Source organism: Stegodyphus dumicola, chromosome 1 (assembly GCF_044657685.1).
Source record: "Stegodyphus dumicola isolate Sdum_Otavi_A_Nest chromosome 1, ASM4465768v1".
Lineage (NCBI taxonomy): Eukaryota > Metazoa > Arthropoda > Arachnida > Araneae > Eresidae > Stegodyphus > Stegodyphus dumicola.
In genome coordinates, this window is record NC_140768.1 from 42,866,977 (window position 1) to 42,886,114 (window position 19,138).

The 19,138-nt window shown below is 32.1% G+C and overlaps 1 protein-coding gene across 4 annotated transcripts in view; it reads right to left on the reverse strand.

Annotated features, from left to right (window-relative positions):
- The window catches only part of LOC118195504 (nephrin-like), a 497,037-nt gene extending 478,154 nt beyond the window's left edge, over positions 1-18,883 (reverse strand). For 3 of the 4 annotated variants that reach the window (XM_085814172.1, XM_085814182.1, XM_085814164.1), the window contains exon 1: positions 18,111-18,883. In XM_085814172.1, coding sequence (XP_085670298.1) covers positions 18,111-18,174 — 64 coding nt within the window. In that variant the 5' untranslated portion in view covers positions 18,175-18,883. The remainder of the gene's footprint in view (positions 1-18,110) is intronic. The other variant, XM_085814189.1, reaches the window with a different exon arrangement.
- Positions 18,884-19,138: the final 255 nt, after the last annotated feature.

Genomic DNA, 19,138 nt, shown 5'->3' on the forward strand with positions numbered 1-19,138 from the left:
TAAAAGAAACGTAATTATAGTAAATTTAAATAGCAAACGAGAAGTCAAATATAAGCAGCTTCTGTCACATTTATCTTGTCACAAGCAGCAATAATATTAGCAGCTTCTGTCAGAAGCGCTCTGACTTTAATTTGTGTCTTCGTCGGTTCAGAAACAGGCTGTTTTATTTCCTTACTTCTTGTACCAACCCCCTGATGACGATGTAGCAAAAGATGAAAATTTCATATTAAACTTTTAGTTTTGACAAGTTCTTTCAATTGCCCACCAGAAGCGGAGCGGTAAAAGCCGCTGAAGACTGGTAGTTCGGTCGGGGTTCGAATCACGGCGAACGGGCTGGCTGCATGGGCGTTTGCGTGGTTGTCCCCATGTCTAACGTGGATATGAACCAGTTTCCCTTAAAAAGACCTCCACGGGGCATCCCTCCCTTTCCGTGTAGTGCCTAAGGACGAAGTACGTAATAAGTAAAAAAAAAAAAAAAAAAGTTCTTTCAATTTGCCACTGTGCTTTAGGTGTTTTAGTTTTTGTACGGGATTAATTCTGAATAGAATATGTGATTAATCTGAAACATATTTTTTACTTTATTTTCCATTATTTCCACAATTTGTTGCTGCTATCAGTGCGTAATTGGATTAGGTTTTGAACTGTTTATTTTGAACTTTTTATTTTTTCATATATATGTATTACATATAATTATAATTAAAGGGGAATACTCCTATTAAAATTTTCATATTTCAAATTACATTAAGAAAGCTAAGAAAGTAAAGATTTAAAGTCTAAATAAATTCTAATTTACAAATTCGTAATTTTTAAGTAAAATTATTTTTCTTAATTAAAAAAAGTTTAGAAATTTTTGTACAAGTATTAAATAGTAAAAGTTAAATCGGGATGGAAAAATTGCTTAACTAGCAATGGCCAATAGTAGTGGATATGCATAAAATTGTGACTAAAACTGTTAATCATAATTAAAGCTACATAAAGAATATTACTTTAAAATAAACAATTGAAAAGATAATTAAATAACAGTTGTAAAACTTTTTCAACCTTTTAAAATTAAAATAATAATAAGGAGAATAATTTTACTTAAAAATTACAAATTTGTTAATTAAGATTTATTTAGACTTCAAATTACATTCTTTTACTTTCTTAGCTTTCTTAATTTATTATGAAATATAAGAATTTTAATAGGCGTATTTACCTTTTATTATAATTATGTTTAATCAAACCATTGCCTAGCCTCGGCGCCTAGGCGCAGGTTTCTTAATAGCCCTTCCTTACTTTTGATTAATTGTTAATATTTTCATGTAATACAAAGAGAGAGAGAGTTATATATATATAAATTAATGCTATAGTAAAAAAATAATATTAAGTTTTAATTTAAACATATTTGCAACAGTTTTAAATTCTGCAATGTATTTAACAATAAATATTTTAAAAACACATGTTTCAGAAAATTTTAGCCGCAAATGCATTTCAACTTCCCTATTCTACTAAGTATGCGTTATATAGGTAAGTTGTTTATAACTTTACACGCATAGTATAATGTTTAAAACATTTACTTTATTTAAAAGGTTTATGCAACTTAACACATTCCGCAATAAATGAACAGAAACACACGTAAGCATAAGCTAATTAATCAAGAAGGAAGATCACTGCGCTTAAAGCCCGACGACCTGCTTTTAACACACGTAGAGATAATTATTAAGTTAAACGAAAACGCCTCAAGTTAATTAATAATTAACTCTGAACAAAACTGCAGCTAATAACTTCAAACATAAATTTCTCAAATCCAAAGAAGCGTATGCATTTACGCTTTCGCACTTTCATGTTTACGTGATCATACACAAAATCTTGCAACAGAAAATAGAATCAAAACCGAAATGCGTATTTATTTACATAAAACTCTAAATGTGCTCTTGCTTTGCAAGAAACCAGAAACTGATGTATAGAAAATGTTTAGGAGGAAGGGAAATGAGCAAAAGTAAGCAAAGTTGTGGCAGACGGAACGGCCGAATTTTCATAAATATTATTTCTACAGCTTTAAAGTCAACGCATATATTTATATGTATTCTTTCGAAGTCTAGCTAGAAACGCCTCTAAATAGATAAAAGTATTATGTTTAAGAGAATTTTCAAAACCAGATCTGCTTCTGGCGGATTCCGAGGCCTTCAAGCCACGTCAGTTCACACCCAGGCGAAAATTTGACGTTTAGAAGATTTCGCGGTTGACGTGAGAAGGATAGGATCCTGCCTGCTATTTACAAATATTTCTCCATGAAAAGAATATTTGAACAGTCCTGATGAGGATTTCCGCTTTCTAACTCTTTAATATGTGGATTTTCAGCAATGACTTAATCGAAATTTAGATACTCGAACGTCGTTATAATGAACATGTAGGTTCTCGATAAAGCTTCCTCGTTACAACCCGCTCTCTTACTATTAATGATGATAAATTAAATCTATCTCGCATTTTTAAATAACCTGCAAAAAGGAAGATTAAATATGTAATTGAATAAATTAAATATTAAATGTATAATATTATATAATTTTAGAAGTTAGTTATAGATGATGGTTACACGGTTTACTTCCTTAAATGTTAATTGCAGACATGCATTTCCACTTACAAAGTTATTAAAATTAGGTAAGGAATTTTATATAAATAGTTATAAAATTTTCGTAAGAAGGATCCTTTAAATATTTAATTTTTGTGCGGTTTCCATAAAATATGAATTCCAGGCAGTGAAACTTTCATTATGCTTTGATGAGTTAAAAAAAAAATACTTGATAATTTTACACGACAAATACGTAGAGATATTTTTAAGAAAACGTTTTCAAGGAATTAGCAATATCAATTTCATACGAAAGCAGTTTTGCCCAAAATGAAGCAATGAAACGGGGTGAAAAGCTTCTGTTTTAAGCCGCTTTTTAAATTCATTTTGAAATGTTTATAATTTAAGCAGATGATAGCGATGAAAAAACAATATAAATAAATTTTTGTTCTCTAACACGTCTACAGATTTTGAGTTTAAATGTTCGAAAGGTTTTTTCTTTTCCTAAGTTGTTAGAATGCTTAATGCTTTATTAATTCGGAATTTTACTCTGCGGAGAACATATGAAGTATTTTCGGAATAATCTCGCACATGAAGTATTGGGACTGTTTAAATAAAATTGTAGGATTTAAAAATCGCATTTCTAAAAAAGCAATATAGATTAATATTTAAGGAAATAGTGCTTGTACAACCTTTTCCTCCCCTTCACCTTGTGTATAGATATAGTATAATAATTTATTTACTAAATTAAAATTGATTATATTATCTCCTAAGATTAATTATAGTAGAATGATCTGAAAAGAGTGAAATATATATATATATAATTTAAAGTAAAGAAAAAAGAACAAACGATAAAAGAACTACGTGGTCAAAAACTTTGCGCATTGTGCTGCAAAATTTAGAAAAACGTTAAAAGAAAAATCCTAGTTCGTATTAAGATCATACAACATATATATATACATAGAAATAGAGAGATATAGTCAATATACTTGAGGGGGAGGGGATGCAAAAGAGGTTTAATACTAAACACCTTGCGATCAGAGGATATATTCGTGTATTATGCCTAGCCATTGTATATTGTACCAAGCAAAAATGCGGAAATGGTAATAAATCAAAATCATTACGTTTAAAATTGTTTTATTGTCTTGCTAAAAATTAAAATAATTTTATGCACTATAGTCATAATCATATTACAGAATACCTCGTTTATTCGTAAACTAATTAATTACAACCAGTTATCGGAAGCTGTTAAAAAACGGCTCATATTTAAATATAAAAAAACTTATGTTTTTTTTTCTGCTTGTTTTATCCCCAATTAATAATTTACAATACAATAATAATTAAAATAAATAAAATCTGAAAGCTTTCAAATTTTATAATACGGACAAAACGGGCCATTTTTTTTAACGTTTTGTGTGTTACCTTTACTTATTAAATGTTATGTTCTGCATATGCAAACCACATAAAATTCAATTCAACAGCAATATCACAAAATATTTAAAAACAATATATCTTTAGAATTTCTGACAGACTCGCGCGCTAGAGATAAAAATGTTTTTTTCTTACAGTGTTGCCATTGCTCGCTTTGAAATCGTTGAGTTTGTTAATAAAAAAATTCGTTAAAGTTTTACAAAATATGAGATAGATAATAAAACAAATTCGAAATTTGGGCGTCTAGGTGCGATTGTTTGTGTGGAGGATTTCTATTTAAAATTTGATGCTCTAGGTATCACCGTTTTTCCCAATGCGAGAAACATACATACATTCATGAAGATTCTTCATTATTTCATTTCTTTAAATATAATACAGGGCGATAATATTTGGTGGCAACAATTTGAAAAGTGAGACGGATATTTATAGTGAGACAACACAAAATGCCGTTTCGAAACTAATAGCCCTTCTACCACCACTTTGGGCTAATAAATGCAATAATAATTCATTGTCTTATAGAAAAATACATTACTCTTAAAAATGAGTTTATGTTCAGCAAAAATAAATAATGCAGTATTCTGAAAACTTTTTTTTTTTTTTTTTTTTTTTGTACGGAATTATCCGAACTAATTTAGATCCTATTCGCTTCCGATTAAGTACATACTCTGTCCATTGCTCTGCTGATAACTGAGTTTGATTAAGGTTCATATCTTTCAGAGTTTTGCGTTAAGGAAATCAGCTGAATACAATTCGTTTGAGAGAATATTCCCTTGAAAATTATTTTGATAGCTGAATTTCATCGAATACAATTAAGCTAAGTAAATTTACCAGTGCTTCGTTAGGAATGTTTAAAAGCAATTTACCTAATTACGTTTTAAGATATACATTCTGAGCAGCGCATAAATAGCTCAGCTGCAAAATTTGGTGAATCTAAGTTGCCATTCTGCGATATAATAAAATTTGACGGAGTTGCATTCAGAATGTATAAAATACCAAAATGTACTTATAAATTAAATTGTGCTTCTTCAATAAACTATAAGATGCATTTTTTAAATTATTCTATACATTATCACTTCAAATGCCAAAGTTTAATTACATGAAATGGTCAACAATATATAAACACTTTCACTTTACAGATATGTTTTCTAAATCAGATCGAGTCTAATCTTATAAATTCCTTGGATTGCAGCTTGGTTATACTTTGTTCACATAATTTAGTTGTCTCTGTATGTTTGTTTTAACAAGGATTTATGAACCAAATGCAGTACCTTAACCCAACAGTCACTTCTATTATAGAAAATGATAAACAATAAAGAGCTTAAATCATGTCGTCATTACAGATAAGTATAATAACTTTTAATTCTTCATTTCAAGAACAGTCATTAAAGAATAATTATACACGGAAATAGACCCAAATATTTTGTGTAACTGAAGTTACGACAGTGCTTTAAATAGGTCATATCTATATATCTAAAGTAGAAGAAACCATAAAAAAAAAAAAAAATTCCTGTTAAACTTACGATAAACTAAGTTAGTACTGAAAGCAATTCTTTTGCTTTCTATCAGGTATTTATCTCTCTATCGGGTATTTTATAAGCTAATCTTTCCGATAACATAAAAGCCCACATTAACATAAAATTCTAAAGCCTAAAGCCATTGCTCCTTTCTGATCATAGAAGAAATACTTGAAAAAATGGCTTTAGAAACATTCCCGAGTTTCTTCCGCAAACATCTTAGATCGCTAAGATAGGAAGAAATTTGACCAAACATACATAAGTGCATGATTGATTCTTCCGAGGAAACTAAAATGAAGATGATGAGAAATATATGACTATAGCTATATGTTAAAAAGCGAATGATTCCACGGTTTCCAAGTCGAAATCGTAACCGCAACGCGGTAACATTGCGTGACTGAATGAAAATGGAGGGGGACGCATGATGGAAACGAATACTAGGGAAACCGATGTTGCCATTTGAAACGTTATCCTACTACAGTGACTTACTGTTTAGGAGAACGGATTGTAAAGAAAATACTAATAAAAACATTCGGATATTTATTTTTTATGAGGGGGGTTCCGGAAGGGGTAAAAAGTCAGTCTTTTGGAACTGGAGATGATATTCTTGTCTCCAAGACGATTTTTTAATTTTGTTTTTGTTACAGAATAGTCATATTGCATTTCACGAAAAAAAAAAAAAAGTATAATCAGGACATTGTGAACGAGTTACTCCTCCTCGTGAAAAATTTTCCCTTTCCATGCAGCTTCAGTTTTTTGTAATGTTTTTATTGGATAATTTGGGAAGATATTGGCGATAGAATACACTGAGCAACGTAATATGGCTAAAAGTGTACCATGCAAAAAACCAAATCTGAGTTTAAAAAAAAAAACTAGCCATGCTTTTTGTATGAGTACAGTTTTTTTTTTTTTTTTTTTAATTTCTTAGACACTCATAAAATTCTCTTGCTGACAATTAGTCTTCTCTTTGAAATTATTAAATGACAGAATTTTTGGAAGGCTGTCAAGGATAAACAGTAACACGAAGCTGAGAAAATAATAAAAAAAATTAATAACATAAAAAAAGAAGAAGAAGCCATTAAACAGTTCCTCGGAAATGACTGCTGTTCTCGGGATAAGAAAGCATAAGAGAGTTTAATACATTTCTGTTCAACAGTTTATGAAGTAATGCTTCGTTTTATAGTCTTTTATATGATTTAGGTAATGCAAATGGAATACCCCTTGAAAATTAAAAACAGTTAATATTTCAAAGAACGTTTAAATAACTTGAATTTTAACGACGTTAAAATGTAGATTCTGAGCCTACACTTTTTAGGATTTTGGCTTCTTTGACTTTGCTAAGAGAATCTGTTATTTATTTTCAAAGCTTTGCTAATAGTGCCAAAGGAAGTGATGGCAAAAGTTCACATTGGTTTTGATATTAACCAGATGAAAGTTCAGCTTACTGTTTTCATAATGATTCCAACAGATTATAGACACAATATATCTCGAGATATCATTAATTTGTAACCCGAAATGCATCCGGATTTATTAGAAATTATTAATGATTTATTAAACATCATGGTTATGAAATTATTATTAATTATTAAATAAGACGGCACTTTAAATTCTTTAACTATACTGTAAGCTCGATTAATTATTAAAATTTAGTAATGTGGTTTAATAACTAGGTGCTACTGTTTTAGTAAATGCATTTTATTTAGTCTGTCTGTGTACTTAGCTACAATATTGCAAAAGATATGCTACAATTTCTGAACATAGTATTGCTTAATCTGAAGCTAAAAAGGTACGGTTATTGTTATTTCGAAGTTAAGTAATTAGTCCCAAAATAGCGAGAACATGTTTACAAATATTTACATTCGATTAATACCAAATTACGGTTTAGGAAAGAATTTTCAAAATATCTGAAACACTTCCAGCTCGCTTTTAAACTATAACAAAATGTATTAAACTTTTTCCTCAACTGTACGAAGAAATTTGGGAATTTTTTTCAGCATTTTCCTTACCGCTAGTACAGAACTTCAGTTTAGAATGTTGACAAATAGCACTTCTTTAATATTATTCTGACTCCTTTAATTTAATATTAGGTTGGTTGTGTTTTAAATTTTAAGAAAAAGTGAATAATATGTTTATATTTAAGAAACTGAAAAAAGAAATTGTAGCTCTTTAGATTCAAATTTTTATTACATTAAAAATATTTTTCGTGGTATTAAATATAGCAGAAATATACCTGCGAAATTGAAATTGGAGAGATCTGTTCAGCGGGTATGAATGAAAAACCCAAAATATTGCGAAATGGCTTTGGGTCGAGTAAAAAATCAAAGTCAATACTACACTGCTTAGAGCCTACTCCTCCAAACCATTCCTAAGTTCCTCATAATCCAGTTTTCCCATTATAAAACAAGGAAATCTTACGTTGGAGCACCTGAAAGAATGCTGCTCTTGGGGTTTCGGGACATGGACAGCCTGTCACAATTTCTTGCAGCATTGCTTTATGTCTTTAAATTAAGAATATAGGAACATATTACATTTCTTTTCAAATTCTCTTTATTAGAAAGGCATAAAACGTTCGCCATGTCTCTTTCCAATTAAGTAGGACATACTTCCAGATCATCAATATCTTCGGTACAGAACATATTAAATACTTCTTAACATTCTTTTCAGAAAACGTTTCTTTTTCTTTCAGAAAAGAATATACTAAAATAAATTATTGTTTTTGTATTGCCCTTCGATAGCAGCTAAAATATATCAATTGTGCAACTATAGAAAAGCTAGCTCACCCAACTGATGAGACACTGTTAGATAACCCAATCTTTCTTAAAATGTTTTCCTCTCGTAGAAGATCCGATATATTCTATCTAATACAAATCTCCTACAAAACAACGCATTTCCCATTTTTGTGTATTTCGTTTGCTGAACAAGTAGTCATACTAAGAAATCGTTTTATAATGCATTTCCTCCGCCTACTTAGCATGCCTTCGTGGTGTAATGGTCAGCATGCTTGGCGCGTATTCGAGAGGTCCGTGGTTCGAGTCTCGGTTCCACAATTTGGAATTACAAATGAATGTTTTGATTAACTGAACCATCTTAACTGAACCATATTTGAGTAATATTCTGTTAATAATATCAACTTCTCGACACATGGCTATCTGAAATATGATGCATGTTACAGCATTATACTTACTTTCCACGCTGTGTCAGTGATTTCAAACACCACAAGTTTAAAAAATTTCTCCCGCCTTTTTTTTTCTTTAAAATTTATAAGAGAAACTTCTTCTGCCTTTTTACTCGAATCATAGTGAACTAAACTAAAACCTCGAAAGTATAGTATGCAAAATATATTTAGGGACACATTTTCACAATAAAACATCTCACTTAAAATTGCTTCAAAGACTAACACAGTGAGAGAATCAAACATTCATTTTTCGTCCTTATTTGAGCACTTGAATATAAATCCAGTAAGCTTCAGATAAATTTCAGTTCTTTTATTTTACAATGGCAGAACGTTAAAATATCTTCCACTAGAAAGGCTCGTGGCATTTTAACAGTTCGAAAAACTGTACAGTTTCTTCTACCCCTACCCCAAAATACCCACCAAAAAAAAAAAAAAAAAAAAAAAAAAAAACTTACAACTAAAAGACATACGAGACTACATAAAACAAAGAGCTATGAGGCATTTTAACAACAAATGGATTCAAAAACAGAGGTACCCTCGAAATTTCCAAAAAAGAGCAAAAACCAAATGGAATAAAAGCAACACGCTGCATGAATGATCGAATAGGACGAAGTCTAAATTTCCTGGGGAAGGATAAAAAAATAGTAAAAGAAAAATTAAAGCCTCACGTGGCACCAGCAAATCCAGTGGCAGATGTGAGAAATAGCTGCAGGCGCTGACATCTCCGGAAGACAGTTACCAAAAAACTTGTTTCCTTTATTCAGTTTTTACCGTCTTTAAAGATGATGCTCTTTTTTCAAGTCCTATGAAAGATGTACTTTGGATATGTTAGATGAAGATGTTTTCTAGGCTTTTCCCAGAGATCCGGTATTTATGCAATATGCAGAAAACGACCTGCCTCATTAAAAAACATTTCAAGGCATTGCTTTTAGAGAAGGCTTCGTGAAATTTAAATACGATATTGTCCTCGTGGTGATATTCTTCTACAGATACTTTTCACGGAAGAACAGCTACCAAAGGCAGACTATTTTAATAAATAATAATTTAAGTCCGTCCTATGATTGAAGTAATAAAATAAATTCCAAATATAAAGAACAGTTTAAAGTCCTCTCCTTAAGAACTCTACGAACTCTACTCAAGTTTCACAGTTAGTCAACTGATATTGTGGAATATCCTATATATTGACTATTTATAAAGGAAAATATGTTTTGAGAAATTTGCCTTCGAGGAGGATTTTCTGGAAAAATAAAAGAGAGAGAGGATGCTATTTATTTTACATATACAGTAAATAATACATATAGAGTTATATTATATATACTCTATATAATGCATATAGAGTATAGCTAATTCCCCATTAACCCTTTGCGGCACAGTGTGTCCGATCTGGACACACCTAAAAATTTCCTTCTGTACGCACAGAAAAATTGAATGAAAAATGATTTATAGGTTACTATAGGTTACTCTGAACCTTCTTTATTTATAGTACACGGCAGCTCAACACAAACCAAGTCCATATATTTTAGCCATGTTTAGTTTTTTAAGACTCTTATTTTTCAAAGAATTCTTCCAGATTTTTTTTTAGGGTATAGAAGGAATTGTTTGAAAAGAAATTTCTATGTTACTTTTTTGGCTGTATGCTAATCTTTTTATTCTATATTAGATTAAAATTTTTACCTTGAAATCTTGCTTAAAATCAAACGGTGCCCAGACCGGGCTCACCGATAATCTAGGACAACTGAGAGTCTGTATTCTTTGATTCTCCGCATCTCAGCGGTCAGTTCATTGACAACAATGCTCGTTTCAGCACTTTTTTCGAAGCTCTATTCAATCAGTATGCCATTTTGGGCATATCCGCAGAATTAAAACGATAAGTGATATCTTCTCAAAATTTTACTTGTGTACTCCTCTAGGCCTAATTAGACTGCCCATCTTTTTTTTTTTTTTTTTTTTTTTTTTTTTTTTTTTTAATCAAAACTCCAACTTTAAAAGGTAGCGTGCCGAAAAGGGTTAATCAAATAACCTTGTCCTAACGAGTTTGGAAAAAAAAAAAAAAAAAAAAGTTAAATGAAAAGGTTTATGTAATTACATCAAATAGAGCTATCTGCCTAAGGGGAGGGATGCCTACGTGGAGGACTTTCTACGGGAAACTGGCTCGTATACGCGCTACACATGGGAATCGGGCTACGAAAGGAATGAAAACGTCTCTGCAGCCAGCCCGTTCGCGGAATTCAAACCTCGGAACGAACTATCAGTGTTCAGCGACTTTACCGCTCGGCCGCTGGTGGGCCTGTTAAATTAAAGAAATCTAGGGTATAAAATTAATTAATTATTGGAAATCTCAGCTTATAGTCTCTAGGGCAAGGCCTAATGCACAGACCGATTCTCATCTGCGCAGCTGTAAAAGGTAATATATGAGTCATTTTTAACACAAATCGCACAATGAAAAGCTGAGAAAAATAAATATGTATACTAGTATCAAATAGTGTATGCTGAGGCTTTAAATTTATGAAAGTGGCATTCTTGAAAGATCTTGTGGTGAAAACTAATTCGGCCTGCGTCATGTTCAAGAGAAACCTCATGGAGGAAATACACTTGAATTTTATCTTCGACCGTTTTAAATAAAGTAACTAAGCACGATATTTTCCAATCAACGGTATATGCGTAAGATTATGAAAGCTATAGATTTCTTTTATACATTTTTTATGGGAGAAAAAAACTAGAAACAGAACAGAAATTGATTATAAGCTGACCGAATTTTTCAAAACTCATGTATTTTTTTGGCTTTAAATATATAGTTATATTCAATACCATGACAGTTTGCTTTAAGTGCTTCCCGGACGACACATAAAGACATAAGGCTATATTATAGCAAAGCACTCGACATATATTTGCTCAAAGGCACATACAACTGTTTAGTAGGAGCTGTAATAGAAACGGGTCTGCATTTCTGCTGTGCTATGGAGGAGAAGGAAGGGAAAATTACACAAGCTTCTTGCTCAGATATTAGTAATTTGAAATCATTAATCTTAATGATTTATCATATATTTGGCATTCTGGTAGTAGTAGGCACACTGACCGGGTGATAAAATCACTGAATACGTTGCTCATACGATTCTGCAAAGCGCAACGGGAAAAGAATGGATGAAATAGTAATTAATTTATTTCGCGTATTCATGTTGTTATCAATAATATTATATTATTCCTTAATTTTACATACTCTTGCTGTGAAAGGTGTTTAATTAGTAAAATACGGGAAGATTTTAATTGCAATGTCATACTTCATAACAATTACGGCGATGGTGTAATACCGGTAATAATTCCACACTGTAAAATTCTAAATATATGATCATAAGTCACACATCACTTAGATGCAAACGGAAATAATAATAATGTAAGGAAAAAAGAATAAGTTTCTCATTATTTCGATTCTGTTTAATTTATTTACTCGCGGTTAAAAGAGAAGCGGTGGTATTTTTCAGAAAATTTCGCTCTTGATTCTACAGAGCGGTGGGAGGTGTGGGAAGAGGGGGGTGAGGAACATATCGCATGATCGTCAAGTCCTCCCTATCACCCACCCCCTAAGGTGCGCTTCGTTTTGGAGCTGCTAAAATGAATAATGGAAAGCCTTCCATTTTCCCACAAGGGCCGCGTACATCCGTGGATTTATTTGAGAACATTCCATCTTCGACGGTGAGTTAATTTCTAAACCGATTCGCGCGCTTTTCTTTGAAAGAAAAGAGGAGCGAGAAGATTCTTCACGCAGAAGAAGAATGAATTTTTTACTCGAAGACGGAATTAAAATTAATTATACATTTCGAAGGATTGTGAATTTCAAAATGAACAAGCGCCTTGTCTTTTCTGCAGAAACGTTGCACGATGCATTGTTAATTTACAAGGCGGGGAAAAAAAAAGAATCTACCGAGATTTTTCTAAGGAAATTGCACGAATTCAAGTGAGAAATGTTGTATCGAAATATATTGTTGTAGCGTTGCTTTACAGTTCATTTGAAACTGATGACAATAATAATAATTATGATCCTGAATGTATTCTTCAGATGAGGAAGACTAAATTTTGTAAGGAAATCTGGAATATAAAAGGAAAACCCGTCTTACCGTTCTACAGTGATTTCAAAATGTTTAGGAAGCTACTCCACACACCTTGCTGTCCATGATCGGATTATTTCTGACCGAGCGATGAATCGGTCCCCTTTCTTTCCCACCTGCCTAGCTCCCTTCGAGGATAGTATGTCCGGACTGTACCACGTGATACGCCCTTGTGGCATTACTTTATAGAGCCAGACACACAGCACTCTGTGCAGTATTCCAGCTATACAGGAACAATCAGTCAGTCAGTCCTTTCTACAGACATAATTTATTAATTTACTGTCAGAAATAGTTGAAAATTTTAAGTTAATTTTGCAGTACATTCATCAGAATTGCACGAAAATTCTCATTCGTTTCCTATATATTTAGTACTACCAACTATTGCAATTACTGATTCAACCGATTTATAATTACTAACTGTCATTGATTGAAAATAGTTAACAAGTATTCTTTCAATGATGACAAATGCTGCCAGAGAAAGAGTTAATTATATCACTGAATAATGACAGATTGCTCTGGACTCTAGGGATTTAGCTAATGTGGTTAATTAGCGACTTGGCAAATGGTTAAGGTTTTTTATGTTCTTTCCTGTGTTTAAATGAATATGAACCATATTCTCTTAAAATGTTCTCTAAGAAGACATTTGTCCTGTGATAACTATTACCTACCTTATGTTTGTTACGCTCCTAAGATGGTATAGTCCGGGTTCGAATTCCAGAGAAGGCATGGATGTAAACTGTCTATCCCCTCATAGAAGTAACGGTGGCCCACCTATTAGGCACTTCCAGAATAAAGTGGCAACCAGTTCCGGCCTTTATAGTAGTGCTAACCTAAGTCGGCTAAAAATCCGCCAATGAGGAAAAAATATTTGTTACGATAATAACTTAACTGGATTTCAAACCAATGAAAGTAAAAATATTGAAGGAAATGGGATATGAAATCAGTAAAAATACTGCCATCATTTCTGTACACACAAAGGACATACCATGAGGAACTATTGCATTCCCTTTGAGTGCTGCTTATTGTAAGTGGTTAATAACGCCCAATTAGAAATTGAAAGATCTGCTTATTCGAATCTCAGCGAAGACAATGTAGACTTCAAAACGTTTCTCGCTCCAAATAGGCCCTATATTCCGATTGCCGCATAGACGGTATAGTGGATAGGGGAACCGACTGCAATATCAAAGGGCCCGAATTCAAATCCTGGTTGTAACTGTTCGTCTTTTTATAGGAGGCAAAGTTGGCCCACCTATTACATGTCTCCATATTAAATGACTACCGCTTTTCGTAGTGGCCACGTTTGAAATTTGACGTCATGTATTGATATGTGCGGCATTAGAATTACTTGTAATAAATAACAACTTGAACTTTTGAATAAAATAACAAAGATATTCGTTACAGATGTACATTTCACTTTTTTTTAATAAGAAAGATTACATTTCCAAAGTATTTAAGGAAAAGATAAAATTTTTAAGTGATGATAAGCTACGAAATAAACTGACGCTAAAGATAATTAGTGTCCTCCCTTTCGAAAGATTCAAAATTTTTTCTCTGCAGTTCGCCATTTTATAATTACTATAAAATAAATTAAATTCCAACAGTAATAAAATTTACTAAATCTATGGCGAGGATTTCATAAACGTACTAATTATCAATTATTAATTGGATAAAATAACTTGGGATTAATTAAATTACTTCTCTATGGTATTTATTTAAAGCAGGTACGGTAAATATGTCGGTTAAATTATATTTTTTGTACATCAGCAGAAAAATTGTATCAAAACAGCATAAGCACAATTTTATCACTAATAACACGATTTAATATTGTGGTATGCTTCATCTCTCGCTACTCCTGTCATCGATTAACCTAGGGCTAGGTTTTGATGTGTTAAATTTATCGAATTTCCCCGCAGATCATTACTAATATTTTATGTAAAAGGATGATCATGATAAGAAACAAGTTAACTACCTCTACTGCGAACATTAAACTGCTGCAAACTCTGTGGAGATGGGGATAATGTGCTCTGCGAATAAAATAAACGCATATGAAGAAGGAAAAAGTACAGAACAATTCGCTTGAAAGGTGTGGGGAATCTGTTGTCTGTTAACACGTGAGTTAAAACTATTACTTAAGGACTGACGAATTTTATCAACATACATTGAGATCCAAACTTTAATTGCAGAATGCTAGGTCTATAAAGCATTGATATGGCTTAAAATTAAGGAAAAAGGTTTTCACTTTGAGGAATAAATGTCAAAAAGTTTATGCAGACTTCTTTGAATGAAGGTACTCGAAATTGGTAAAACTTTCGTGTTTAACAGTTATTTAACGTAAATTCTTTTCTGCTGTCAGTTTTTTACGTATTTTCTGTACGAAATTTTGATATAGCTTAACACTTTCTAAATTTAAGGCAAAACAGAGGTCTGATCCATTTACTCTTTCGGAAATATAAATGATGAATGGTCGGTCATTCAGCTGCTTTATTTCTTATATTGTCTCAATCTCATGATGAATCTCAGTCAAAAAGTGTGTGTGTATATGTGTGTGTATGTGATTATGACAAAGCCTCGAGGGCTATCTGCCTAAAGGGAGGGATGCCTTCGTGGAGGACTTTCTAAGGGAAACTGGCTCGTATACACGTTACACATGGGGAAAACCACGAAAGTCCAAAAAAAGGTAACCTTTTCGTAGGAGCGATTTAGAATTTTTAGTCATTCAATAGGGAAACTGGTTTGGTTTGATTTCGTTAATTATGGCAAAGCACACTAAGGATATCTGCGTAAGAGGAAAGATAGCCTGCGTGGAGGACTTCCTTTAGGGAAACTGGCTCGTATGCATGTTACACATACGGAAAACCATGAAAACGCTCATGCCACCAGACCGTTCGCCTGAAATCGAACCCCGGTCGGAACTACCAGCGTTCAGCGATTTTACCGCTCGGACGCTGGTGGGTCACTCAATTGGTAAAATTATTAGCAGTTAAAATAATGTTTTAATTGTCTCTTCAACGGAAGCGAATAGAGTCAATCATTATTGCAGTTAAAGACAACGAACTGGAATAATATTTAACATTTTGTTTTGTTTGTTTGTTAACACGATATTTCGAATACAATAAATTTATTAATAATTATGTGTCTCAAAAACGTTTTTAATAATTTTAAAGCATTTAATTTTTTTAAATGTATACGAATGGTTTGGTTTGGTTTGGTTTATTAGATTACGGCAAAGCACTCGAGGGCTATCTGCCTTAAGGGAGGGATGCTTTCGTGGAGGACTTTTTAAGGGTAACTGACTCGAATACACGTTACACTTGAGGAAAAACCACAAAAACACCCATGCAGACAGCCCCTTCGCGGGGTTCGAACCTCGGACCGAACTACCAGTGTTCAGCGATGTTACCGCTCGGCCGCTGGTGGGCCTACTGTATACGAATGAAAACGTATCAGATATGAACCCGTTCGCAAACTAGCAAATCACACCATTAATGCTTTTCGTACAGATGAGATGTAAAATTTAATTCTTTTGAGGCATACATAATTTCAAATTCATCAGCTAAAACATCCAGCATGGAATAAAAGATACGTAATGAGAGAGAGGGAAAATTTTTTAAAATAATTTTTATACCACTTGTTTAATTTTTTGACAACCAGAACTGACAGCAATAGTAACTAATTGTCAATTTTTTTTATAATATACACAATTCTTAGTATAAACTATATCAGATTTTGAATTTAATATTTTTAATATTAAAACTTCAAGTTTGTTGAGATTTAAATCATCAAATCTCAAAGCAGAAAGCTATAAAAACAGCTTTTTAAATGAATTTGCAGCGCTCTTTATTAGCGTTTCCCCACGCAGATGAACTGTTTATGCAGTATCCCTTGAATAAATGCTCCAATTTTCAGAGATAATATCCAACTCTATTCTCCACTAATTATGCTATTAGAGGAGAAATATCAGGTAACATATTCATCACAGTCAACCTGAACAAAACCTAATAATATCGCAAATACGTAAGTATATTTTCTGAAAGATTATGCAGTTGAATTTCCTAAAATAAATATTTGCTACATGAAGCAACCGAGTTTCACGCTAATAAATTCTTAAACAAATAATTTTACATGCATTTGAATGCATATATATATGTGTGTATAATATTATTAGTATATTACACACATATGTATATATATTATATATATTTATATATACATATCAGTTTAAGTATTTAAAACAGCATAAAATTTAGTTGCTTCGTGTAGCAAACATTTATTTATGTATTTATTAAATATTGTTGTAAATATTCACACTAAATATTAAGCTGAAAACAAGAAAGATTAGGCCCTATTTTTAATTTTATTTATTATTTTGATTTATTATTGATTAAAATTATCAAATTTTATTTACATATGTATTTAATTTCTGAAAACGTCACCATAAGCTACATTTATGTTTTGAAACTAAGAAAAACAATAGCGTTTCCAAAATTAATTACATTGAATCGATAATTTAGTGTGTTAGTTGTTATGCAAAAATAGTAAATTGCTCAAAAATATTTTGAAAGCAATATATTTTAATTAAAATGATTTTTTAGTGTGTGAGTGTGTGTGTATGTATGCGCATGAATTTAAACACTCTTATCATTCTACATTTTCAAATTACATAAAGGACATTTACTGAATTTCAAATACAAAAATTAATTCATAAAAATAAAATAAGGAAATTTATCTATATTATTTTTTTAATCTTACTTGCAGTTATTTTAAATCTTCTTTTTTAATTTTCATTGATATGCACATATAAGCTTTTAATTTTTTAGTTAAAAATTAATATTAACTGTGCAGTTTAATTCTTTAGACTTTTAGTTTAAAAATTACACTGCACAAGATTAATGAAAAATAAAATAAAAGATTATACCTATCCAGGAAATATAGTCTCAGTATGTTATGTGCTTAGTTTAATCTCCGTTATCTTTCACATATGAATAATAGTAGACAAAATTTCATACTGAAATTATACATATTTTCTATAAATTTATTATTATTTGTGCAGCAAGGCAAAATTTTTAAGGTTAAGATACGGAAATTTTTAATCTTAGACAATCCAGTAAGGCAGAGAAAAAATTATAAATCTTCTTTTTTTAATCCTTAACATTTTCCAGTAACGAATATTATATTTCGTTTATATAATTATTTTCAATATCCCTTATTTAAACATTTACATAAATGTGATTGACTATGAACGTGATTTCATATGAATAAATAAAGCTTTCGAAACGAATTTTATATTGGAATATTGACACGATAATGTAAAACGTATAAAAATTAACAAAAAGGTGACTGACCTTTAATTCCAATGCAGTACACCAAGATGACAAATATGCACTTCCAGAAAATTGCTTTTCCCATTTTGACGTAAAAGCATCAAAGTTCCATCAATAATATGAAGACGTGAGTGATATTACATAGAGGAGATAAGAAAAAAAAAATCCAGCTATTGTGAGAACATTACGAAAGTAAATACGACTTCTCTCCCAGGAAGCCGGATCATCCTTAAAAAAATTGTGTGTATGTAAATGGCAGAAAAAAACCAGCCTTATTTATATACACAAGAGTCGGGTGAAAACTTTTAGGATGTACTGACTTATTTAAACAGTCAGTCACGAGTTTAAGTTCCGTCTTTTCACACATTTATGTACATGCACAGTGGACACAGATCTTAATACAACACTCTTGTAGTTAAATCCCTAGACACTGAGTGACCGCTAAGACATCCAGTCGCCGATGATCTGACTCGCATCAACTTTGCCGCTTTGCGTGCGGCTCTCAACTAATGTTGCGGGGAAGTTGACTTCACGAAGACGCAACGGCGGATAGGCAGCGCCCTCTCTCGACAGTTAAACCAACCACTGATACGACGACAGCAATCCTTTCCAAAGAGTAATGTTTTCATTCCTGGACTATCAGCTAGATGAGAACTGAAACTTCACGGGAAAATTCTCAATTCAGAATTTTTGAGACACTATTTACCTCTAGTCCGTTCTATGAGAATTTTTTACCCTGACCCGGGACATTGGAGTTGTAATGGGGGCTCGGATCATGGTAGTTTTAGGAGTGCAGTTGGTGGGGGTAGGTTTGCGACAGCTTGGTTCCCTGTAGAGCAGCGACGCCAAGCGGTCGGTCTAGCTATCAAGAAATAAATAATTTTCAACAACCGTCTTTTAAGGGGTGACTTGTTCTTCCAAAGTAGGGCAGTGAAATGGAGTCTGTTGCGGAGTTTGAGCACGAAGATTTGAAAGTTGTTCTGCTAGAGATGAAGATAGTTTCTGTTTTTATTCTTCCCATTCTCTTTCGGTTAGACCTTTATGTATTT